At 54.1% G+C, this 24,641-nt stretch overlaps 2 protein-coding genes across 2 annotated transcripts; both read right to left on the bottom strand.

Moving 5' to 3' along the window:
* Positions 1-12,571: 12,571 nt before the first annotated feature.
* Positions 12,572-17,401, bottom strand: LOC138806078 (glycosylphosphatidylinositol anchor attachment 1 protein). The gene is made up of 12 exons (XM_069991609.1): positions 17,246-17,401; positions 15,721-15,900; positions 15,493-15,604; positions 15,070-15,217; positions 14,891-14,992; positions 14,585-14,781; positions 14,317-14,513; positions 13,828-13,981; positions 13,578-13,673; positions 13,240-13,430; positions 12,985-13,155; positions 12,572-12,910 (listed from the first exon to the last, which is right to left on the bottom strand). The coding sequence occupies exons 1-12, from the start codon at positions 17,317-17,319 to the stop codon at positions 12,667-12,669; spliced, it is 1,866 nt and encodes a 621-aa protein (XP_069847710.1). The 5' UTR covers positions 17,320-17,401; the 3' UTR covers positions 12,572-12,666.
* Positions 17,402-18,144: 743 nt separating this feature from the next.
* Positions 18,145-20,134, bottom strand: LOC138806077 (exosome complex component RRP41). Its single transcript, XM_069991608.1, has 3 exons — positions 19,665-20,134; positions 18,658-18,864; positions 18,145-18,550 (listed from the first exon to the last, which is right to left on the bottom strand). The coding sequence occupies exons 1-3, from the start codon at positions 19,833-19,835 to the stop codon at positions 18,191-18,193; spliced, it is 738 nt and encodes a 245-aa protein (XP_069847709.1). The 5' UTR covers positions 19,836-20,134; the 3' UTR covers positions 18,145-18,190.
* Between the last annotated feature and the right edge of the window lie 4,507 nt (positions 20,135-24,641).

The following is a 24,641-nucleotide window of genomic DNA, read 5'->3' as shown; positions in this document are numbered from 1 at the left end:
TAGCATGCATGAGGCCCTCAGCACCACATAAACAGAAAAAGCCCGAAGTGGTGCTGTGGCTCAAGTGGTAGAGTGCTACCCTTGAGCAAAAAGATGCTCACAGACAGTGCCCAGGCCCTGAGTTCAAGCCCCAGGACTCGGAGAGGAGTCCCAAGTATGGAACCCCAGTGCTGGAGCTGGGAGGAGAGAAGAGCAGAGAATGGAGAATGCTGATTGGGCACAATGGCTTTACCCCTGGGATGAGAAAAACGTTAAGAGACAGGAGTTGGCAACACAAGCCTTGGAGTCACACATTTACTGGGGCTCAATGGGCAACTCCTAAAGCGTCTGTGACTGGGCAACCAGCACAGTCAGCCCACTGCAGTGTCACTGAGGACTGCTGCAGCTGCTGAACAGACACTAGAGAGGCAGCGATGCCTGACAGCAGCAGGGCAGGAACTGGTCACTGCTACAGGCGAAGGAGGAAGAGCAGCAGGTGGTGCATATGGAGATGGAGAGAGAACAGAGGAGCTCCTGTGATGACTGGGCAGATGAGGGAGGGAAGCAGGCACTGGGGAGGTCCCGGCGGGTGTACGGCACACATGTCACACAGGGAAGCCTCAGAAGTGGAGTCTGGCCTGGACCCTGGGGAAAGCAGGCTCAACTTATGAAAGAGTGGAGAACACCAAGTCCAGAGGACTCACCAGTGCCACCCAGAAGCCCCACGTGTACAGGGTGATTTGGAAAGGGCCCGAGTTGGGTGCAGGGATGCATGCTGTCCCAGGAGGGTGTTTGCACAAGGCCTGGCAGTGGGAAGACTGGTGGGGGGATTGGGGGGCTCCAGGCCTTCCCAGACCTCATCCTGAGATCCCAGTGCCCTTCCCCCCAGGGCAAGCCACCTCAGCAGGCTCTTTTCTCCCCTATGGCAATAACCTGGTCTCTGGACCTGTAATCTTCCCAGCCAGGTGTGGCTACCTATGTATGTCCCACCTCAGGCTGTAATCATGTCCCTCAGACTTTCTGGGGGTTAGAGAAGGAAGTGCCACTTAACCCTGCACCTACTCAGAGCACCCGGCCTCTGAGTTCCAGCCCCAGAACTCTGCCCAGCAGCCACAGGGAGCCACAGTTCCCAGCACCACACTGACCATGACCCCTTCCCTCCAAGCACAGCCAGTTCCTCCCAGAGAGGCTACCCTGGCACTGTTGTGACAGGCTCTGTGGCCCTCCTGCCTAGGAAGAGAAACCCTGCTGTCTGGCTGGGAAGGCTTCATCCTACTTACTCAACTGCTGAGCAAAGGTGCTCAGGAAGCATGTGTGGGAAGAAATGAACTCAAGGCCCGTGGACCCCACAACCACGATGCCTTGCTGTCCTTCAGGGCCCCTCAGGGACACAGCTGACAATAATGCTGTGAATTGCCCCAGGGCTCCCTTCTAGACTGTCCTCCCCAGGCTCTACCAGGCTCATGCCTACAACTCCTCCTGCCTCTCTCCTGTCACTTAGCAAGCAACCAGGAATGGCTGAGCCTCTGTAATCACACCTGCAATCTTAACTACTTAGGCTGAAATCTGGAGGATCTCCATTCAAGTCCAGGTTGGGGAGAAGTTTGCTAAGTATTGAGCAAAAAGCAGGGCTGGAAGCATGGTGACAGCCTAATATGCACAAAGCCCTGAGTTCAAATGCCCGTGCTGCGACAAAACAAAAAACTCACAGGAATGTTTAACCACACATCAGCAGCCAATCTAACTCTTTATTGTTCTTCTAACTTGGCCTGGGTTGTTGAGTGCCAAACAATAACAGTTAGTATTTATGTTCAGTAATGATTTGTGCATTTGCTTTCCCCCCAACTAACTCAGTAACTAATCTAACCAGATGTTTTGTGAAGGGCAGTTATCATTCCACATCTCCCATTTCCACTTTCCCTGGACCATTCAGATGCAGAGAAGTGCACTTCTAGGAGCTCGGAACAGCTTTGATCCATGCTTCCCTTTCATGAATTCCAAGAGGGTCGGAAAACACCAAATCCATTTTGAGGTAAAAATTTATTAACCCTTCTAGCCACTGATGGCTCACGCTTGTAATCCTAGCTAGTGAGGCTAAGATCTGAAGATCATGATTCAAAGCAAGCCCAAGAAGGAAAGTCTGTGACTCTTATCTCTAACCAGTAAAAAGCAGTGGTTTAAGTGGTAGAGTGCCAGCCTTGAGTGAAAAAGCTAAGGGATAACACCAGGCTCTGAGTTCCTGGGCCAGTTCCAGCACAATTTCTCTTTTTCCTTCTGCTAGTGAAGCTGTTTTGTGGCCAGGAGGTGTGAGGCTCAGGCCAGCCTGGGTGCCCTAGGGTATGGCCCACACCTCTCATGCTCCATCTGAGGCCTCCGGAGGTAAATGTGGCTAGAGGGCAGTCTTTCTGTGGAAGGTCTGTTCCTACAGTTTGCCCTTGCTTATACCCTGCCAATCACAGTATGGACCACTCACGACTGGCCAGTTGTGGGAGAGTTCTCATTCAGGATGGCCTGTACTCATGTTCAAGTTGGGTTTAGGGCATTATAATCTATCTATCTATCTATCTATCTATCTATCTATCTATCTATCTATCTTTTTTTTTTTTTTTGGCGGTTGTGGGGTCTGAACTCTAGGCCTGGGCGCTGTCCCTCAGCTCTTCAGCTCAAGGCTAGTGCTCTACCACTTGAGCCACAGCGCAACTTCTGGCTTTTTCTGCTTATGTGGTGTCGAAGAATCCAACTCAGGGCCTCATACATGCAAGACAAGCACTCTACCACTGAGCCACCTTCCCAGCCCCGGGCATTATAATATTTTATGTTTGTATTAAACTTTTTAGTATTTGTTTGAGATGTGGTCTCACAATATTAACTGATTTGTCTTAAACCCTAGTCTCAAGTGAGCCTCCTGCCTAGCCTCGCTAAGTACCTGGGATCACAGATGTGTGCCACTCTGCGAGCCCCATCCTTTTTATTTTTTTTTTCCTGTCTATCGTGGGGCCTGAACTCTGGGCCTGGGCGCTGTCCCTCAGCTCTTCAGCTCAAGGCAAGCACTCTACCACTTGAGTCACAGCACTATTTCCGGCTTTTTCTGCTTATGTGGTGCTGAAGAATTGAACCCAGGGCCTCGTGAATGCAAGGCAAGCGCTCTGCCGCTGAGCCACCTTCCCAGCCCCCACCCTTTTTATTCTGAGGCATGGTCTGGGGCAGTCTATGCTTGAGCTTGTGATCCTCTTGCCTCTCAAGAGCGAGGATTGCATGTGTGTACCATCATGCCCACACCCCCTTTCAAAAGATGTACAAGTAAGCCAGGAGCCGTTGGCTCACGCCTGTCATCCTAGCTACTCAGGAGGCTGAGATCTGAGGATCACAGTTCAAAGTCAGCCTGGGCAGAAAAGTCTGTGAGACTCTTATCTCCAGTAAACCACTCGAAAACCAGAAGTGGCGCTGTGGCTCAAGTGGTAGAGCACTTGCCTTGAGCTGAAGAGCTGAAGAGCACCCAGGCCCAGAGTTCAAGTCCCATGACCGACCAAAAAAAAAAAAAAGATGTACAAGTAATATTCCTGATAAATCAGGGCAGAAATCCACTTCTCCAACTAAGTCATTCATTCCATAGAACTATTTTTTTGTTTTTGTTTTTGTCAGTTGTGGGGCCTGAACTCTGGGCCTGGGCACTGTCCCTCAGCTCTTCAGCTCAAGGCGAGTGCTTTACCTCTTCTTCAGCTCAAGGCAAGCGCTCTACCTCTAGAGCTATAGAGCCACTTCCGGTTTTCAAGTGGTTTATGGGAGATAAGAGTCTCACAGACTTTCCTACCTGGGCTGGCTTTGAACCGAGATCCTCAGATCTCAGTCTCCTGAGTAACTAGGATGACAGGTGTGACCAACCGGTGTCTAGCCCTGAGCTCTTTTTTTTTTTTTTTTTTTTGGGCCGGTCGTGGGGCTTGAACTCTGGGCCTGGGCGCTGTCCCTCAGCTCTTCAGCTCAAGGTGAACGCTCTACCACTTGAGCCACAGCACCACTTCCGGTTTTCTGGTGGTGTATTGGAGATAGGAGTCTCACGGTCTCTCCTGCCCGGGCTGGCTTTGAACCGTGATCCTCAGATCTCAGCCTCCTGAGTAGCTAGGATTACAGGTGTGAGCCACCAGCGCCCAGCTTTAGCCCTGAGCTCTTTTATGCTCAAGGCTAGCACTTTACCACTGAGCCATAGCTCTACTTTAGGCTTTGTTAAGATAACTGGAGATGAGAGCCTTATAGACTTTCTTGCATGGCTGGCTTTGATTTTTTTTTTTCCACTTCTAATTTGACTGTCAAAAATCTGGTTAAAATGTTAAGGTCAAATCCAGCAATAATGCCAGGAGGGAGATTTTGCATCAGATGCCAGCTCACAAAGACTTTAAAGTTCTGGACCGGCATCCCTGGTTCACTTAGCATGGCAGAGCCCTGAAACGTGTTTGGACAGCACGGAGAGGTTGGCAGCCAGCAGAGATGGGGTGTTTACTGGGCCTTAAGAAGGACAAGGGCAGAAGACAGCCAAGTCAATGGCAAGACTGCTCATCAGATTGGGTTCCCTTTTGCGCTCTCTCTTCTGGACCTAGGGCACAGGCTCCACTAATGGGAACCAGTGGTTTCCTCTAAAGACACCAGAGATAAACTTGATAGACTCCCCAGGGCTGCTCACCCTGTGACCCCCTGGCCCTCAGGGTTGAGAGGCTTCCTAGGGGAAGACAGTCCTGCTGGAGAAAGTGAAGCCTGGGGTGAGTGCCCCTCCCCCAAGACCCCGAGACCACAGACCCCTCAGGGAAAGCATACTGGGGTGGGGGTGGGGGGGCAATTACACCTGAGGTATTATTTTTTTGTGCTGGTCTTGTGGCTCAAACTCAGGGCTCAGGAACTTTTTGCCTTTTTGCTCAAGGCTAGTGCTCTACCACTTGAGCCATAGCTCCATTTCTGGCTTTTTGCTGGTTAATTATATGAGTCTTATGTGCCACGCCGACCCCAGTAGAGTCTGCTTAGCATGGGAAACCATCTATCAGACCATGATAGGGGCTTCAGAGACCTATCTCTGAGTTTTGGGACTTCACCAAAGTCTACCTCAGAGAATGGGGCTTTACAGAAACCTATCTCCAAGTTTTGGGACTTCACCGAAGTCTACCTCGGAGAATAGGGCTTCTAAGAGGCCTACTCCTGGAAAAAGGCTGGCAAACCCCTGGGAAAAGATGTGTTTCTGTCTTTCTTCCCTCATAAGAGTGCCTGTTAATCTTTTACTGCTTCTACTGCTTTTTGTACTTGCTCATTGTCAATGTTCCCTTATTCAAAGCTCTCTCTTAAGAGTGTTGACGACTCCAATATCTGATGAGTGTCTTAAAAATATGACTAACTCACCAGAGTTAAGTGCTAACCTGAAACCCCTCTTATGGAGGCTAGGAGACAAGTTATAAGTAAATATAAAAGTATTGGGGGTTTCACAAAGTCACTTCAGCAGAAGGAATTATTTGTAAGGGATTTACAAGAAGCTATAGGCTCAGCTAAAACAGAAAGAATGTATGGCAATTGCTGAGATAATTATTTAGGAGAGAGAATTTCCTGCTATTTACTAAGAGAATTGCTAGGTCTCCTTAAAGTTTACTATTAAAGAAGAGACAGGAAAGATCTTATGGGAAAGTTAAGGCCTCTATAAAAATAGGTAATGGTTAATTGGTGACAAACATCGAAACCCAAACCCATTGTATTCCTTAGAGATAAGCCGAAGACAAATGCCTATCAGGTGCCCAGCTGGTGACCACCCAAGAAAGAAGCCATGCAGCAAGACTGTGTAACCTTTTGCCCTTTCTCATGAGACTTCTGTTATAAAAGGTTGCTATCCTCTGCATTAAATCGCACTCAGCACTCAGCATCCACTCCTCTTGTGTGTGAGTTGTCTGTTTGCCATCTCCCCACCTATTCCAGGTTCCTCCCTTAGGTGTCCTCCGTCGCCCCGACAGAACCCGGTCCGCGGCAGGTGGCGCCCAACGTGGGGCTCAGAGCGGGGCACGAAGCAGTTTCTTCAGTCAAGGAACCTTGGGAGGTAAGCATCTCTCTCTCTCTCTTTCTTTTCTTTTCACCTGGAATAGTAGTCAGAAGCTCGTTGGGGTGCTGCAGGCCCCTCAGTTGTGACTGAGAAAGATAACGAGTAAATCATGGGGAGTTCATCTTCTAAAAATAAGGATAGTTTGTCTCTATTTTAAAACATATGCTAAAAGCACGAGGCACTAAAGCCTCCACAGCAGGAGTGGGAGAACAAACTAATCCTTGGTTCCCACAGGAAAAAGGGAACCATTGAAAAAGTGAATGTAAATCTAAGTTCCATAAAGAGGGAACTCCTCCTTCCAGAGGAAACAAAAAACGGGCAGAGGGGCAACCAGCCCCTCCCCAAGAGAATAAGAAACAATTAGATCATTTGATACAACTTTCATATTTCAGGAATGGTGAAAGCCTGCAGGTGTGGTCTTGGGGCTGGCGGAGAGTCTTGGCGGACGCGCTATAAGACTGCCAGCAGGGCCAGTGGGAGACGTCCCCTGGACCCCTGGGTGGGGCTGTCCTCGAGATCGGGTAGAGGGGGTTCTAGTCCCCTGGTAAGTGGTGAGATGTCATCCCATTCACTGAGACCTGATTTTGTCTTTGTGGCCACTTGTTTGTCTTGTTTAGTGTGTGTGTTCGTTTTATGTCTTCTGAGGTAGGGAAGATTTGGGTGAGTGTGACAGGCTCACTCAGCAGACTCTGGATTCAGCTTGCTGAATGAGAACAGCACAGAGATCCAAAAGACTAATTAGTGAATTGCCTTGCTAACAAGCAAGCTCTGGGAAAATGAAGCCCAACAAAGGTACCTAGTTTAAAAGGAATACTGTCTTAAATTTTTGTTTAAAAACTTTAAAAGGTGTATGTACAACTGATTTTGATTTTTGCACGCTTTAAGATCTGTGTAAGTGTTTTGTGTGTGTCTGTGAACGTGTTCAAAGATAAGAATTGTCAGCATGCTGTAACAATTGGGTGAGTTTAAATTTAAAATTCAAAAGGTTATGAGGTTTGATGGGGCTGGGAAGGTGGCTCAGTGGTAGAGCACTTGCCTTGCATTCATGAGGCTCTGGGTTCGATTCCTCAGCACCACATAAGCAAAAGAAAAAAAAAAAGCCGGAAGTGGTGCTGTGGTGCTGTGGCCCCACGACCGGACCCCCCCCCCAAAAAAAAAAGAAAAAAAAAAAGAAAAAAAAAGGTTATGAGGTTTGGACATTACCAAAATTTAAAAAAAAAAACAAACAAAAAAAAACTTCACATTGTTTTAAATGGCTTTTTAAAGATTCTTTAACTTGCAAATTAGAAAATCTGGTATTTTAAAGACTAATGTTTTAAAATGCATAAGACTGTTTATACTGTAATCAAGTTATCTGGCTTAACAAAAATGCATTGGCTGTTTGCGATCTAATTCCCTTGGCTAAAATTTGGGATAAATATTAAAATTTTAAATGTAAAGGTTAGTTTAACACTGTCAAAGATGTTACCTGTTCTGTCTATCTAAAACTGTATTTCATTTGAGAACCAAGAGAAGAGACGGGGAAAAACTTAGAAACCAACAGAAGACCTATCTTTAGGGGTAAGGGGTGAACAAGCAGAAGTGCAGTTCAGCTGGTCATGCAGTGGGACAGGCCCTGGGAGGAGTCCACGCATGGTGAGGCAAACTGGCACAAACGCAGTTCATCTAACCCTAAAGAGTCAGATTGAGTGTGTGGCCATTCCATAGGAGGGGCCAAGTGGCCCATCATTGTTCTGTCTCTTTTCCCTGCAGATAGACACTGAAAACATGATGGTTAAAATGAGTGGTGTGATGATCTGATTAGTACTGGAAAAACTTCCCCTTGGATGTGTTAACATTAAAATTAGGAAGGCCTTAAAAAGAGGGCAAAAAGTTATTTCTATAATATGGCTTACTTTCAATTATGTTCTACAATTAGGATGTTTTTAAAAGTTATAAAGGTGTTAAGTCTAGCTTCGTGATATAGTAAAGGTGACTGTAATTCTTGCATTAAGGAAAAATTGTCATTTGAGTTAAAAAATCTTAATGTGTATCTGTTTTAAAACAAGCAACCAAGAGGCAATGAGTGACACTTGGCCTCAAGATTTCAAGGGATCTTTTCATATGCAAATAAAAACTAAAGTATAAAATATTAAAGGTGATTAATAAGAGGTTTAAAAAAATTAGGAATGGATTTTTGGATATAAAGTTTAAATGTAAAATTGTTCTTAACATTGGCCTCAATGTGCACAAAGAAAAAAATTAGGATTACCAAAATAATTGCTATTCTAGTTTGCTCTTATAGGTTGTTTTTTAAGTTTCCAGCAAAGACCAGAGCAAAGCACAGAGGATTCTTACAAGTTGTCAGATGTAACTTTGACTCTTAATAAGTTTCAGGTAAGAGCATGCTTAAAAGCTACTTCTTTGTTGACCACCTTGTTGCTTTCAATTGGAGTAAAATGGCCTTTTGTAAGACTCACTGATCTGCAAACTGGTTCAAAGCCAGCCCGGGCACAGAAAAGTCCCTGTGAGACTGTCACCTCTATTCAGCCAGCAGAGTACTAGCCCTGGACTAAAGAGTCGGGGGACAGTACTCAAGCCCCAAGCTCGAGACTCACAGTGGCAGAGTACTAGCCCTGGACTGAAGAGTTAGGGGACAGCATTCAAGCCCCGAGTCTGGGACTCAAAGCGGCAGAGTGCTAGCCTTAAGCTGTAGAGCTGAGGGACAGTGCTCAGGCCCCAAGTTTGAGTCCAGCAACCAGCTAAGGAAAATGCCAATGAGGCATTTATCCCAATGTGAAGAAGACACTCCTGGGACAAAAGCAATGGAAGAGCATCCAGAGGCAGTAAAGCCACTGCTTGGATGGCAGAAATGTCAGATCCTAGAGTCATTTGTGCGTGGCCCTTCAAAACTGGTCAGAGCCGGGAGGTCATAGGAAGATAGTTTGAAAGCATGCCTAATGTTCATGACTACCTTGTAAGGGACAGGAACTTGCCAGACCTCTGTGATAGTAAAAAGCTAATGTTATAAAATGTGGGGGATAGTTTAAATCTCAACCCCTTTATGTGCCAAAAGCTCTAATTGGCAGTAACTATTGAGCTGACACTAGTTACATGAAATTCATCTGCCCAGGAAAAAGTTTGTAAACCTGAGAGAGTGTTTCTATTGATATCTGTCTAAAGGCCTGCAAAGGTAACTTAGGCATTATTTGGGATCATTAGAGATCACATTCCTAAGCCATCTAGAAAGATGCTTTTACAAACCAGAGTACTAAACAAGCTACACTGCTGTAGCCGGAGAAAAGGTCTGTGCAGTTGTCAAAAGTTAAATATTGTTCTTAATGACATCTAACCCTGATAGCCTCTTTGTAAAATAGGCTAAGGTTATAGGTTCCTGGCTAGGTAAGATCAACGCCCCTGAAGTCAGCTTGAAGAAGTTACAGAAGATTGACCTTCGCCCTTCTACCCCCATTTTAAGATCAAGGGTCCAGAGTCAGAAATTTTGGAGAAATGAGGCAAAATAGATAAAATAAAATAAAAAAAAAAAAGAAGAAGGCATAAAAAATAGTGTTAACTGTTGTAGGTGTTCAAGGTGTGGAAACTGCATCTGTCAGAGATGATTACAAGACTAAGATTTACAAAAATATCTGGTTAGTAAAAAAGGTTGTGGTTTTAGTAAATTGTCCTGAGCTATTGTTTAAAGATCTTAAAAACCAGCAGGATCAAAGCCTGCCAAGCCTATGCAATGTATCCTTAACCAGTCTGTATAGGAATTTACAGCCCAGCATGAGGTGTGACAGTCCCTTGGAGCCACTGAGAGACCTGGCTGTTGCGGTTGCTGCTGCTGCTGCTGTTGCTGCATACCCTAATGGGTAAAGTTCAACGATGGCCTGACAGCCACCTGGAAAAACTCCTGCCTGATTCCATCACCTGAGTCTGCTTCCTGGTTGACTGCTGCTAAATCTAAAATCTTGTGGGACATTCTTTTGGAAGATATCCAGAAATCCTCTCTCTTCCCACAGTGGATATTGGGGACATGGATATCACTGGCTTGCTTGTCTTAGGCACTTCAGTGCATAGTGACTGAAAATCCACTCTAGGGTCTCAGCCTAGTTTGACTCTGATATGGTAATAACCTGAGTGTGTTATCAATGGAGGTAATACTCTTAGCCTTAAAATCTAGCAAGCTTCTGCATCACAGTGGTGCCTTAAGGCTGTTCTAAGATAAAGGTTCCGCAAGCTAAAGGAAAATTGGGCAGTTTTAAACTCCAGCCACAAAGATGCTCAAGGGATTGTAAAGAAAGAGGGTGGTAAAGAAAGCCTTGGGAAAGGAATTGTAAAGAAAGAAGGAAGTAAAGAAAGCCTTGGAAAGAGAATTGGGGAAATTTGAAAAGTAAGGATTGTCTTTAAGACAAACCTCAGAAAGTTTAATTGTGTCGCAAATGGTATGAGTATGTCTTAAAATTGGAGCTTACAAGTACAGCTGGCATAAAATTGAGTTAACTGATACACGGAGTCAGGACTGGTGAAAAAAAAAAAAAAAAAAAAAAGGGGGCAAATGCCACGCCGACCCCAGTAGAGTCTGCTTAGCATGGGAAACCATCTATCAGACCATGATAGGGGCTTCAGAGACCTATCTCTGAGTTTTGGGACTTCACCAAAGTCTACCTCAGAGAATGGGGCTTTACAGAAACCTATCTCCAAGTTTTGGGACTTCACCGAAGTCTACCTCGGAGAATAGGGCTCCTAAGAGGCCTACTCCTGGAAAAAGGCTGGCAAACCCCTGGGAAAAGATGTGTTTCTGTCTTTCTTCCCTCATAAGAGTGCCTGTTAATCTTTTACTGCTTCTACTGCTTTTTGTACTTGCTCATTGTCAATGTTCCCTTATTCAAAGCTCTCTCTTAAGAGTGTTGACGACTCCAATATCTGATGAGTGTCTTAAAAATATGACTAACTCACCAGAGTTAAGTGCTAACCTGAAACCCCTCTTATGGAGGCTAGGAGACAAGTTATAAGTAAATATAAAAGTATTGGGGGTTTCACAAAGTCACTTCAGCAGAAGGAATTATTTGTAAGGGATTTACAAGAAGCTATAGGCTCAGCTAAAACAGAAAGAATGTATGGCAATTGCTGAGATAATTATTTAGGAGAGAGAATTTCCTGCTATTTACTAAGAGAATTGCTAGGTCTCCTTAAAGTTTACTATTAAAGAAGAGACAGGAAAGATCTTATGGGAAAGTTAAGGCCTCTATAAAAATAGGTAATGGTTAATTGGTGACAAACATCGAAACCCAAACCCATTGCATTCCTTAGAGATAAGCCGAAGACAAATGCCTATCAGGTGCCCAGCTGGTGACCACCCAAGAAAGAAGCCATGCAGCAAGATTGTGTAACCTTTTGCCCTTTCTCATGAGACTTCTGTTATAAAAGGTTGCTATCCTCTGCATTAAATCGCACTCAGCACTCAGCATCCACTCCTCTTGTGTGTGAGTTGTCTGTTTGCCATCTCCCCACCTATTCCAGGTTCCTCCCCTAGGTATCCTCCGTCGTCCCAACAGAACCCGGTCCGCGGCACTTATGTACTTTCCTGCCCAGGCTAGCTTTGAACCATGATCCTTGGATCTCAACCTCCTGAGTAGCTAGGATTACATGTGAGCTACCAGCACCCAACGCATACTGTCTTTAGTTGATGCTTTGGTCTCTCTAGACAGGGTAGCAGTGTTTCTCTTCCCAATTCTGGAGCCGCTACAGGGCACCCTGTCCAAGACACCTCTGCCTTCCTGTGAGGTCTCTTTAGCCTCAGCGCCAAGTCTTTGACACAGATCTGGTGTCACCCACGGGCTGCACTCTGCTCTTCCTGTCCTCCAGAGTGGGTGCTGCAGTTCCTTCTGAGAACCCGGGAGCAATGACTTTCTTGTTCCTGCGCTGGCCTGTCAGCGACCTCCTGGCTTTGGCTCTCGTGGCCGGTGGCTTGGTGCTCTTCGGCACAAGGTTCAGCATCACCTCAGCCACACTGTGAAGGTAGTCTGTTCTTAGAGGGCACTTCCCCTGCTTCCCCTGGGTGAGGTGGATCTGAGGAAGCAGATCTGGCACCCTCCCTATCCATATAAAGTCCATGCCAAGTTCCCCGTGACCTTCGTTGGGCCCATGGCCTGGACCCTGGGCACCCCCTGCAGGGCCCCAGCTCCTCCGCCCCTCGGCCCAGCACTCAAAGTGAGAATGGAGGTCTCTGGGTGGTCCAGCTCCTGTGAGGCCCTTAAGCCCTAGCACCGTCTAGCATGGCCCTGGACAGCGGCACCTGAGAGCCCTCTGTGCCCAGCTGTACGCTCCAGCGCGAAGCAGGCATCCGGGGCTGGGGCCGCACTGTCTCTTCAGAGCTCAAGGCAGGACCCAGTGCTGATGGGGCTGAGCTCCCAGGCCCGCCAGCAGGGCCTGGCAGAGATGCCACCCAGTAACTGGGCCAGGGTTTCCCCTCCAGGAAGGTGTGTAGGAACGCCAGCCCATGCCTGGAGCCCCCTGTGGATGGCAGTCCAGTGACCCAGAGAACAGTTAGAACACAGCACTTGTTTATTTCCCAGGAAGGAGGTAGAAAGGGGGTGCAGGAAGCCCTGCCCTTAACTCTGTGTGCGCCTGGGCAGCAGGCCTCACTTCCAGAAGAGCACATTCCAGAAGAGCAGCCAGCAGGGGTACAGGCCCAAGGCCAGCAGTGGGAAGAGCATGGCACCATAGGTGTGGTGCTCCAGCACCCCCTGGGCCAGAGCTGCCAAGAAGAGTTGCCAGCCCTCAGCCAGCGACACTGGTGCCTCTTGCAGTTCCCACCACAGGAACAGGCTGCCCAGGAGTATGGCGGCTGGACTTGTGAGCAGGAGCAGGGCAGCATAGAAGGGCCTGGCAGAGAGACGGCGCTCAGGTGGGTGCTGAGGTGGGGGCCGGGACTGGATGGGTAGGCAAACGGCACTCACCGGGACCCGCTGGGCTTGGTGAGGGCAGCAGCAGGGGCCATGACGGCAGCCAGCAGGAAGCCCAGGGAGAAGTTGGTGAGGGCGATGCAGCCCAGTTGGAGTGCTAGGTAGATCAGGGCCACCAACTTCAGGGCCATCCAGCCCCTGTCTGGGGTCTGTATGCTCAGCACCCTGCAAGGCAAGAAGCTTAAGAGGCAGCACAGGAGCCACGGGGGGCGCGCCAGGGTGTCTGGCCTCGCCTGCCCAGCCTCTTACCAGTGGGTGTTGTGTGGAAGGGCCAGGCCAGCCACATAAACAGCCAACAGCGTCAGCACCACGGCTTCCGCCTCAGCCACCGGGAAGTGTTGGGCAGCCACATGTTGACCCAAAACAGGCAGGATGTAGAGGGCCAGGCCCATGGCCTGGGAGATGAGCAGAGGCGCCACAAGTGAGGCCAGCCCCACACCCTGCAGGGAACACAGGCACCTGGATGAGGAACCTAGGGAAGGCCCAAGGACCCTCACTCTGCCCCTTCCCGCTGAAGCCAAGTGGCAGTAGTAAGGACCCCTGGGGACCCGCAAGCTCAACCCAACAGTAGAAGAGGGCGCTGTCACCTGTGCTGGGGGGAGGGGCGGGCGGGGGCCAGAGGCCCTGCCAGCCTCCTCAGGGCCCACTCCAGCCTCGTGCAGCTGCATCCATAGCTCTAGTGCGTGGCCTGAGTCAAGGACCCGGTAAGAGCTGTGATGAGATCTGCCTGTGGGAGACCCAGGGCTCACTCATGCTCCCACCCTCAGGACAGGGTGGAGGACCAGCCCAGCCTAGAGTGGAGGGCCCTGGGGCTGGTCAGTGTGGGTTGGAGGATATCTTGAGACCAAGGACCAGGAGCAAGAAGCCGGCCGCGGGCATGTAGAGGCCAATGGAGACGAAGCGGGAGAGCGCAGGCAGCAGGTAGAAGAAGAAGGACTGGTGCAGGCGCTCCAGGAGGTGGTTGAGCTTGCGGAACATGCCCTCCAGAGCCCTGGCGATCACAGGGAAGGGTCAGCGGCAGCCATCGCCTTTGCCCCGGGGACACTGCTCCCAGCTAGAAAGGAGGAACCAGAAACCGGGCGCGGTGGCTCACGCCTGTCATCCCAGCTACTCAAGAGGCTGCGATTTGAGGATCGCAGTTCAAAGCCAGCCCAGGCAGGAAAGTCCGTGAGATTCATCTCCAATAAACCACTAGAAAACGTTTGGCTCAAGTGGTAGAGCACTCGCCTTGAGCTGAAGAGTACAGGGACAGCACTCAGGCCCAGAGTTCAAGCCCCACGACCGACCAAAAAAAAAAAAGAAAAAGGAGGAACCAGAAACACTTACTTTCCCACTGCCACCAAGTCATACTTGTACTGGCGGAAACTATTGATACCACGCAAGGTCAGAGCCTCTACCCGGTAGCGTAGGAAGAGACCATGGGGGCCGTGAGGGCGGCCAGAGGCCTGCCGAAGAACCATGAGCAGCAGTGTCTGCAGGCTCTGCAGTGGTCCGTCCACTGATGTCCAGTCCTGAGGCTGCAGCTTTGGAGGCATGAAGACAGGATCAGATCAGGGCCTCCCCCCGGCCCGCCATCCCAGGCAGGTGGTCCCACCTTGCCCTGAAGTGTGCACAGCAGCCCGCCTTTCTGGCAGAAAGTCTGGAATAGGTTGAGCAGATCAAGGTTGGGCAGCTGCCCGTTGAGTCCTTCCACAGCCACATCTAGGCTGGTGACCACGTCACTGCTCAGCTCCAGGGCCACAGCCGCCTGGATGGAGCCTGCCCGGCCCTGCAGAGGGGAGGACTGCATGCCTGTAGGACCAAACAAATGAGCACCAGAGGGGACACTGGGGAGGACAGCAAACAGATGAGCTCCAGAGGGGGCGCTGGGGAGACAGCTGACCCTGACATGAGCACCCACCAGTGACGTTGACGTCGTGGTAAGCTTCAAGCCACGCCTCAGTGCCCAGAAGGTCATGCTCTGTCACAAGGAAGATGATATCTTTGGCCCAGTAAATCTGACCTGGAGGTGAGAGGCAGGGTCAGCAGGTCCTGGATCACTGGCCAAACCCTCCTTGGCCAGTGGTCTCTGAGCTTCACCTCGGAAATGGGATGCAAGTGCCAACAGCAGTCCCACAGCCTGGCTGTTGGTAGACTCAGGGCCACAGGGTACAGTGAATACCAGGGACTCGGTGCTGGCGGCACGTGGGGCCCGAAGAATACCATACACATTGGTGCCGGACACCATCTGCAAAAATCATTGTTGGGAAGCCTCAGGGCGGCAATGTCTCAGGGTAGTCGGGCACAGGGTAGTCGGGCACAGGGTAGTCGGGCACAGGGTAGTCGGGCACAGGGTAGTCGGGCACAGGGTAGTCGGGCACAGGGTAGTCGGGCACAGGTCTCAAGCCCCTCCCGTACTGTTCCTGGGCACAATGCCTACCACCTGGGACTTCCTCAGGTCATCCCTCCCAAGCCACCCCTCCAGGTGGTGTTCTGTCCCAGGCACCCGGCCCCCTTCAATACATAGCGCTCGTGGGTCTCATCAGGAAAGGGCAGTTTCCGGGAGAAACTCTGCGTGTAGACCTCCAGCCCCACGGACCGCATTGTCCGCTCTAGCCAGGCCACTGGCAGAGCCCTGGGGACACAAGGGCAGCCTCTAGGCAGAGCATCCCCGCCTCCCCCGTCCTCCCGGACCCCGGCTCTGCCCCAGCCCTCCCGATGCCACCCCACCCCGCAAGCTCGGTCGCTCACCCAGACTTCCTCCGGTGAGCAGCGAAGTCCCGGGCAAAGTTGCGGGCGCGGTCTCCGCCCATGAACTGCTCCTCCACCATGGTGGAGCCCATGGCGTTCTCCGACATGTACGTGCGCTGGGTCAGCGGCGGGAAGGCCAGCGCCAGGAACCAGGCGATGCCGGCCAAGTAGCTCAGCACGCTGCGGGAGGGACGAGGGCCGGAGTGCGGGCGGTGCGGGGACGCCGGCCCACCCGTCCCCGCAGGCCTGAGTGCGACCTGGGACTCAGAGAGAGGGCGGCGCAGCGTGTGTGTGTGCGGTGCGGGGACGCGGGGGGGGGGGGGGGGGGGCGGAGGGGGGCGCGGCGTGTGTGTGCGGTGCGGGGACGCGGGGGGGCGGAGGGGCGCGCGGCATGTGTGTGCGCGGTGCGGGGACGCGGGGGGGGGGGCGGAGGGGCGCGCGGCGTGTGTGCGCGGTGCGGGGACGCGGGGGGGGGGGGCGGAGGGGGGCGCGGCGTGTGTGTGCGGTGCGGGACGCGGGGGGGGGGCGGAGGGGGGCGCGGCGTGTGTGTGCGGTGCGGGACGGGGGGGGGCGGGCGGCGCGGCGTGTGTGTGCGGTGCGGGGACGCGGGGGAGGGCGGCGCGGTATGTGCGGTGCGGGGACGCGGAGGGCGGCGCGGTGTGTGCGTGCGGTGCGGGGACGGGGGGGGGGGGGAGGGCGGTGCGGTGCGGGGACGCGGCGCGGCGTGTGCGGTGCAATGACGCGGTGGGGGGGAGGGCGGCGCAGTGTGTACGGTGCGGGGACGCGGGGGTAGGGCGGTGCGGTGCGGGGACGCAGGGGGGGAGGGCGGCGCGGCGTGTGCGGTGCGGGACGCGGGGGGGAGGGCGGTGCGGGGACGCGGGGGGGAGGGCGGTGCGGGGACGCGGGAGGAGGGCGGCGTGTGCGGTGCGGGGACGCGGGGGGAGGGCGACGTGTGCGGTGCGGGGACGCGGGGACGCGGGGGGAGGGCGGCGTGTGCGGTGCGGGGACGCGGGGGGAGGGCGGCGTGTGCGGTGCGGGGACGCGGGGGGAGGGTGGCGCGGGGACGCGGGGGGGAGGGTGGCGCGGGGACGCGGGGGGAGGGCGGCGTGTGCGGTGCGGGGACGCGGGGGGAGGGCGGCGTGTGCGGTGCGGGGACGCGGGGGGAGGGCGGCGCGGGGACGCGGGGGGAGGGCGGCGTGTGCGGCGCGGGGACGCGGGGGGAGGGCGGCGCGGGGACGCGGGGGAGGGCGGCGTGTGCGGTGCAGGGACGCGGGGGGGAGGGCGGCGCGGGGACGCGGGGGAGGGCGGCGTGTGCGGTGCAGGGACGCGGGGGGGAGGGCGGCGCGGGGACGCGGGGGAGGGCGGCGTGTGCGGTGCAGGGACGCGGGGGGGAGGGCGGCGCGGGGACGCGGGGGAGGGCGGCGTGTGCGGTGCAGGGACGCGGGGGGGAGGGCGGCGCGGGGACGCGGGGCGGCGTGGAGGGGGGAGGACGCGAGCGGCCGCCCCGCCCGGCCCTGGCCCTCACCAGAGCGGCGCATTGAGACGCAGCACGAGGCGGGCGAGCGCGCGCCGGCGCACCGGGTCCGACAGGAGGCCCATGGCGCGGCGGGCGCTCGGCTCCCGCCGCCGGCGCACCGGGTCCCACGGAGCGGCGGCCCGGCGCTCGCGGCCGCTGGCGGACCAGGACTCCGCTGCGCTTCCGGCCCCGCCCGCCGCCGCGCAGGCCCAGAACGGTGGCCGCTCGGCGCGCATGCTCAGAACTGGATGCTGGGCGTAGGGGGCGGGGCCGGGAGAGCGGCGCCGCGCAGAGCCGGGGGTGGCGGAGCCGGGCGCGGGCGGCGCGGGCGGCGCGGGCGGCGCGGGCGGCTCGGGCCACTCGGGCCACTCGCTGACTGGGGCTGCGAAGCGCCGCGGTGCGCGCGCCCAGGAGCCCGCTGCGAACGGAGGCTCAGGACTCGGAAGACCCGGCATTGTTCCTGCCCGCCCCCAAGGCGCAGCGAAGTGGAGCCGCCTGGCGGCCGGGTCCAGAAATGAAGACTGCAGGACGACGGCCGAAACGGCCCCCGCCCCGGAGTCCGGCGTGTGCGGCCCAGCCAGGTCCCTGGCACAGCGAGGGGCAGGACAGGCTCCGCGGAGGACCAGCAGGGAGCCGCAGAGAAGTCGCCGGAGGCGGGGAGGACAAGAGCACTGGTGACTCGGGGGGAAGGCATCAGTTCAGTCCATGGGCTCTGCGTCTCCGGTGGTTCCCGGAGCGCGCAAAGCTGCGCCTGAGCTCTAGTCCTTACCCAGCGAACCCCCTACCCCTACTTTCTTCCTTAGCTTGAATTCTTGGGCTGGTGGCTCCCCCCAGTCACCCCCACTGAGCACCAGGCTGGGCCCTGAAGGCTCTGAGCTGTTCTGCAAGGGGTATACCATGAGGTGCACTGAGTAGAGAAACAGGCCTTTATTCTGGACAGGGGTGGCTGGGAGCTCAGTCTCCTAACAAGATAGCGGCCTCGCGTACGTGCTGCCGGACTACGCGATCCAGCACCGTGTGCACGTCTCGGGCTGCCCGGGCCGCGGCCTCTAGCACCTGCTCCAGGTGATCCTCATGCAGCCGGGCATCCATTTCAAGCAGAGCAATCTGGCCTGAAGCTGGCAGCAGGGCCAGGGCTAGTTGGGGACCCCCAGCGGCTTCTTCCACATGGCTGAGGTCCGCCAGGGCTGTGCTGTCCACAAATCCTGCTGAGCACGCACACACAAAGTCCCTCATGGGTATCCCTGCATCCATCACTGCCAGAGTGGCTGCATTCACGCAAGCTGCGTAGGTCCCACCATCTGCTTGCAGCACCTACAGGGTGCAAGGCATCAGATTGAGATTGCCATTCTGCGCTCTGGCACCTCAGCCCACCTTCATACTCTCCAGCCCTTCTCCCTCCTTGGGTTGAGGCTGCTCACCTGCACATAGATGTCAATCTGAGAACGTGGGTGCAGCTGGGTAAGGATAGCTGCTTCGAAGGTCTGACGTAACTGCAGCCCCATCTCGCAGGACTTTCTGTCCCCATGTGGGCGTCGCTTTCGCTCCCCTGTGCTAAAGGTGGCTGAACTATACTGACAGTTCACCAGGGCTCGGTCAGGCAGGGCTCTTGAACGGGAGCCCCGGATCTGGAGGAGAAAAGATGTGAGTCAGACCTACCCCTCCTGTCTTACATTCTCCAATCTTAACATGGCTCATCCCACCTCCTTTCTTCCTCAAACACCTCAGAGTAGTGCAGCTATTTTACCTCCAAGGCATACTGGAGGGAGGGCCACTTGCCAGTCTAAGCCACATCACCTCTGACCTGCTTGACTCTTTCTGATTGCTCCATCCCCCCCAAAACTAATCTCCACAGGGTGACCTGAGTGTCCCCTTCATACCTACACTCTATGCACTCTCCAAATCCTTCCCCCCAGGCCTACTAAGCCCTAGATTCTTATCTCCGTGTAAACCCCTCAACTGAATTTGGAGCTCCTGCCCTTCTCCCTACTAATAGACTTTCTGCTCTGCACAGATGCCACACGTGTCTTCCTTCTACCTAGCTTCTTCCATCTAGGAAGCTACGTTCCCACATTCGTACGTTGGCCAGACACTGTTAAAAGTGCTGAAGATGCGCCACTTTAAGCCGAAATGATTTTTTTAAGCCCCTATGCTCGAGGAGTGTATGGCCGGGAGAGAAGTCACACGACGGAATGAATGGAGTTGACGTTTGAGGTGGTAGCTGCCGACAGGCCGGTTGGCGTGTTGTTGGGGGCGTGGAGACCTGCGGGTGAGGAAGCTGAGCGAGTGCGGCGCCGCCGAGGGGCGGGCGCGTGGAAGGCCGGGTCGCCGAGCGCGCGCGTGTGCGCGTGCGCAGTGCGAGGACCCGGCGCTCCGGCGAGATGCGGTCCTGGGCCCCGGCCGCGCCGCGCCCGCGTCGCCCACTTGCCTCGTGCGGCCCGTAGACCACCGCCAGCGCCTTGGTGTTGCCCTGCTCGATGTAGGCCGAGCCGTCCGCCTGCGCAAACACGCCCATCCGCGCCTGGATCTTGCGCAGCTCTCCCGCGCGACGTCCGTCCACGCGGTAGCCCTGGTCGGACAGGAGCTCCAGGCCCGCCATCCTGCAGCCCGGCTCTTTACTTTCCGGAGACCGCGGGTTCCATACGGCTTCCGGCGGGTCGGACCACTTCCGGCCCTGGCTCTACGGCTTCCGACGGCCCGGTCTGGTCCTGTGAACTAGGGTTCCGGCAGCCCGGTCCGTCTTCTCTCCCTTCCGGTTGCGGGGCCCTCGGGCTCTCGGCGGAACCGGCCTGCCGATGGGTGGTTTCCGGCGGCCGGGGCCCAGGGGCTCCGGCTTCCGGCCGTGACGCCGCCGCAGGGGAGGCCGGGCCCGTGGGTTTCCTCGGCCCCCCGCGTCCGCCGCCCCCCCCCGGCGGAAGCACGGCCGCCCCCCCCCCGCGTCCGCCGCCCCCCCCGCGTCCGCCGCCCCCCCCCCGCGTCCGCCCCCCCCCCCCGCGTCCGCCGCCCCCCCCGCGTCCGCCACCCCCCCCCGGCGGAAGCACGGCCGCCCCCCCCCCCCCGCGTCCGCCGCCACCCCCCGGCGGAAGCACGGCCGCCCCCCCCCCCCCGCGTCCGCCACCCCCCCCCCCCCGCGTCCGCCGCCCCCCCCCCGGCGGAAGCACGGCCGCCGTCTCGCCCGGCCCGGCCGCGTTTTCTGTGGAAACCGCAGGCGCTGTGTTCTCCCGAGCACCGCGGCACCCCTTTGGGAACGCTGAGAAAACGCGCCGGACTCACATGGACACGTGGAACGGGACCCCCCCCCCCCCGTACAGCCACCGAAAACTCCAGACGGAGCCGGAGTGGGGGTTCTGGAGAAGTCCCAGCCGGCGCCGGCGGCCTGAGCATCGCGGTGCCGCGCCAGCCGGGCTGCGAAGTCCGTGAGACTCTGATCTCCAATGACCCCCAGAAAACAGGACGTGGCGCTGGGGCTCAAGCGGTGGAGCGCTCGCCCTGAGCCGAAGAGCGCAGGGACAGCGCCCAGGCCTGGGTTCAAGCCCCACGACCAATAAAGAATTGGGGCAGAGGCTAAATGTATCCATAATCATTAAATAGTCTGGGTTACAGTTGTGACCTGGGTGACCATTGTGGAGAGATTTCGGAGGAACTCATCACTTGAGGGGCAATCTGGACATCTGGACAGCCTCATCATTATGAGTAACGTGTGTGTGTCTTGAACTCTGGGCCATGGTTTCTAGTGTCCCACAGCTTATCACTGGAGGTGGTAACCAGAAGAGTTTCTGGATACAAATTTCTGACTCTTAAGAAGGGAAGAGTGTATTAAGCATAAGCTGTGTTTGTACAAACAATTCCAGCACAGTGAGCCACCCTTCTCTGAATGGTGGAAATCCTTCCAAAACCACTTTCCCAGATACCAGGCAACTGTGTGAGCTTGCCTTTGTGGAAAGGCCCTCTAAAGTTGAAAGTAAGACTAACTGGTACTGGGCGCCTCTGGCTCACGCCTGTCATCCTAGCTACTCAGGAGGCTGAGATCTGAGGATCACGGTTCAAAGCCAGCCCAGGCAAGAAAATCTATGAGATTTTTTTTTTTTTTTTTTGTCAGTCATGGGTCCTGAACTCTGGGCCTGGGCACTGTCTCTCACTCAGCTCTTCAGCTCAAGGCTAGTGCTCTGCCACTTGAGCCACCGTATCACAGTTTTTTTGTGCTTATGTGGTGCTGAGGAATTGAGCCCAGAGCTTCATGCCTGCAAGGCAAGCACGCTACTACTGAGCCACCTAGCCAGCCCTCCAACTAGCCAGCAAAAAGCCAGAAGTAGAGTTGTGGCTCAAGTGGTTGAATGCCAGCCTTGAGCAAAAAAAAAAAAACACACACTAAAGACAGAGCCAAGGCCCTGAATTCAAGCCCCACCATCAACACCCCCACACACACACATGGTGAGAGGTATTACACTTGAGAAACTATCCAATGTGTTTCACACATCAGTCCTGTGATCTCAGAGCCTTTTGGGTTTTCTTGGTGAGTCTAGGTTCTCCTTCAATAGCCAACATAAGTCAGTCAGTGTCAGCAGCTCGTCCCAGTTCTGCCCTCCCCTATGCAGCAGAAAGAGCAGTTTACTGATCCTTAGGATATGACTGCCGGGCGCCAGTGGCTCACGCCTGTAATCCTAGCTACTCAGGAGGCTGAGATCTGAGGATCGAGGTTCAAATCCAGCCTGGGCAGGAAAGTCCGTGAAACTCTTATCTCGCAGAAACCACCAGAAAACCAGAAGTGGTGCTCAAGTGGTAGAGCGCTATCCTTGAGCTGAAGAGCTGAGGGACAGCACTCAGGCCTAGAGTTCAAGCCCCACGACCAACCAAAAAAAAAAAAAATAGGATATGACTTCCCACAGAATCATGCTTCCCTGGAGCAGATCCACACAGCCGAGGGGAGTGGGTTCTGGGGGGAGAGGCAGTCTTGCTTGTAGTCATTTTACTCTTTCAAATTTTCCCAAGTGGGGTGGTGTAATGGCATGTGTTTGTGGTCCCAGATATTCAGGAAGCTGAGGTGGGAGGGTTACTTGAGTCTCCATATTACCTGGGCAGTTAGCACGACCCCCTCCCAAACTGAACATATGACCGCGTTGCCAGCTCCCCAGCCTGGAAGGAGCTGGTCTGTGCAGTTTCACAGCAGACATGACGCTGAAGCCCAGCTTTCTAGGGCACACAGAAGCATCTTAGCAGACAAGCCCAGCCCAGAAGGGCAAGCCCCTTCAGCAGAGTGTGCCACCATTCTAGTAGGCCACTGAGAATTTGTGAGGAGGGAGCACTAAGTCAAGAGCTCATTGCCACAGGTAAGCCCAAGGGGTTTCGTGGTGTGCAGCGTTGTCCTGGAGGTGAGGTGTTCAGGGACTGAGGTGGAGATGTTTGCAGGCAGGAGGGCAAAGTCAAATCCAGAGTAGGTGACAATTCTAACAAAGCTCTTCCTGTCAAGAAGCAAGGGGTATGTTGGGTGCCGGTGGCTCACGCCTGTCATCCTAGCTACTCAGGAGGCTGAGATCTGAGGATTGTGGTTCAAAGCCAGCCTGGGCAGGAAAGTCCATGAAACTCTTTATCTCCAATAAACCACCAGAAAACTGGAAGTGGCGCTGTAGCTCAAGTGGTAGAGCGCTCGCCTTGAGCTGAAGAGTTGAGGGACAGCGCCCAGGCCCAGAGTTCAAGCCCCACAACTGACAAAAAAAAAAGCAAGGGGTATGGAGTGGCTGGGCTCTGTTGCTACGGTTGGGTAGGCAGTGAGCCCCTGTGTTACACTTGGATCTGAAATGTCCCACCTTGGGCCCATGTGTCCACTGCTCCCCCCTCCCCTTTCAAGGGCCTTTGTGTGTCCATGGCTCATCCCCAAGGCCTGTGTATGCACAGCTGGCGTAAGGCCTTACACTCAGGCCTTTTACCCCACAACCCCCACTCTGTCACCTGAACCATGCCTTTCCTGGCTTTTTGCTAGTTAATTAGAGATAAGAATCTTGTGGATTTGGATGTCTAGCTTCAAACTGGGATCTTTAGATCTCAGACTCCTGAGCAGATGGTAATAGGTGTGAAACAAGCCACTTGGGCTTTTTTTTTTTTTTTTTTTTTTGTCAGTCCTGGGGCTTGAACTCTGGGCTTGGGTGCTGTCCTTGTACTCTTCAGCTCAAGGCTAGCGCTCTACCACTTGAACTACAGTGCCACTTCCAGCTTTTTCTATGTATGTGGTACTTAGGAATCAAACCCAGGGCTTCATGCATGCTAGGCAAGCGCTCTATCACTAAGCCACCTTCCCATTTCTCCAGACCAGTTTTATAAAGTCTGTTTCCTCACAGTATGCTCTCACACACTTCCTCCCACCCCTGCCTGCTTATTTTTAAGAACTTCTAAGCTAGGCATAAGCTTATAATCCCACCACTTGGAATGCTGAGGCAAGAGAATCTTGAATTCAAGGCAAGCCTGAGCTCGGTAGTGAGGTCCTGTCCCCACAGAACAACAACAAAAATTCTACTTTTCTAAAAGTTGCAATTTATTTTTTAGCCATTGAGTGGCCAAAGGTCATGCTTAAACTTCCTTGCTGATGAGGCTCCTGTCCTTTGCTCTTTATTCTTTTGGTCTTGCCCCCACTTTTTTTCTGTCAGTCCGAGGACTTAATTGAAGGCCTGGGCATTGTCCCTGAGCTTCTTTTTGCTCAAAGTTAGCACTCTACCACTTGAGGCAAATGCCACTTCCAGCTTTCTCTCTGAACCCAGGGCTTCATGCATGCTGGGCAAGCACTCTACCACTGAGCCACCTTCCCAGCCCTGTCTTTGCTCTTTATCCTTTATCTGTGTGGCAGGAATATGTTCCAGTCTGTTGCCCAGTGTCAGGGACTAAGTCATGACTATCTAGGACACCAACTCTGGTGAATCTCATCTTATTTGGCAAAAGGCATCTGGGTAGGCCTTAAGTGTAATCTTTATAAGAGGGAAACAGAGGGGCTGGGAAGGTGGCTCAGTGGTAGAGTGCTTGTCTTGAATGCATGAGTTCCTGGGTTTGGTTCCTCAGCACCACATAAGCAGAAAAAGCTGGATGTGGACCTGTAGCTCAGGTGGTAGGGCACTAGATTTGAACTGAAGAGCTGAGTGACAGCACCCAGACCCAGAGTTCAGGCCCCACGACCAACAACAACAACAACAACAACAAAAGAGGGAAACAGGAATTTGATTGCAAAAGAAGAAGCCATGTGACTATACATGCAGAAACTAGAGCAGTGGCCATAAGCCAAGAACACTGGCATCTCTGGGAGGTAGAAAAGGCAGAGGATGAATTCCTGTAATCTCTAGAAGGAGCCATCCTGTTAACCCTTTAGTCCTATTGATCCAGCTCTGACTTGGTTGAAGAACAGTAGAATAAATCTGTGTCATTT

Source organism: Dipodomys merriami, unplaced genomic scaffold (assembly GCF_024711535.1).
Source record: "Dipodomys merriami isolate MVZ:Mamm:240054 unplaced genomic scaffold, mDipMer1.0.p SCAF_4, whole genome shotgun sequence".
Taxonomy (NCBI): Eukaryota; Metazoa; Chordata; class Mammalia; order Rodentia; family Heteromyidae; genus Dipodomys; species Dipodomys merriami.
The sequence above is the reverse complement of the archived record's forward strand: the minus strand, read 5'-3'. Positions and strand labels throughout refer to the sequence as shown.

Bases quoted from the DNA above. Each gene is read 5' to 3' on its own strand.
- LOC138806077 (XM_069991608.1), bottom strand. From the start codon at position 19,835: ATGGCGGGCCTGGAGCTCCTGTCCGACCAGGGCTACCGCGTGGACGGA. The intron at 18,865-19,664 runs GCAAGTGGGCGA...TTTCTCCTCCAG, and splicing joins TGGTCTACGGGCCGCACGAG to ATCCGGGGCTCCCGTTCAAG. The intron at 18,551-18,657 runs GTGAGCAGCCTC...TGCACCCTGTAG, and splicing joins AGATTGACATCTATGTGCAG to GTGCTGCAAGCAGATGGTGG.
- LOC138806078 (XM_069991609.1), bottom strand. From the start codon at position 17,319: ATGGGCCTCCTGTCGGACCCGGTGCGCCGGCGCGCGCTCGCCCGCCTC. The intron at 14,993-15,069 runs GTGAAGCTCAGA...TCTCACCTCCAG, and splicing joins ACTTGCATCCCATTTCCGAG to GTCAGATTTACTGGGCCAAA. The intron at 13,982-14,316 runs GTAAGTGTTTCT...TGTGATCGCCAG, and splicing joins GACTTGGTGGCAGTGGGAAA to GGCTCTGGAGGGCATGTTCC.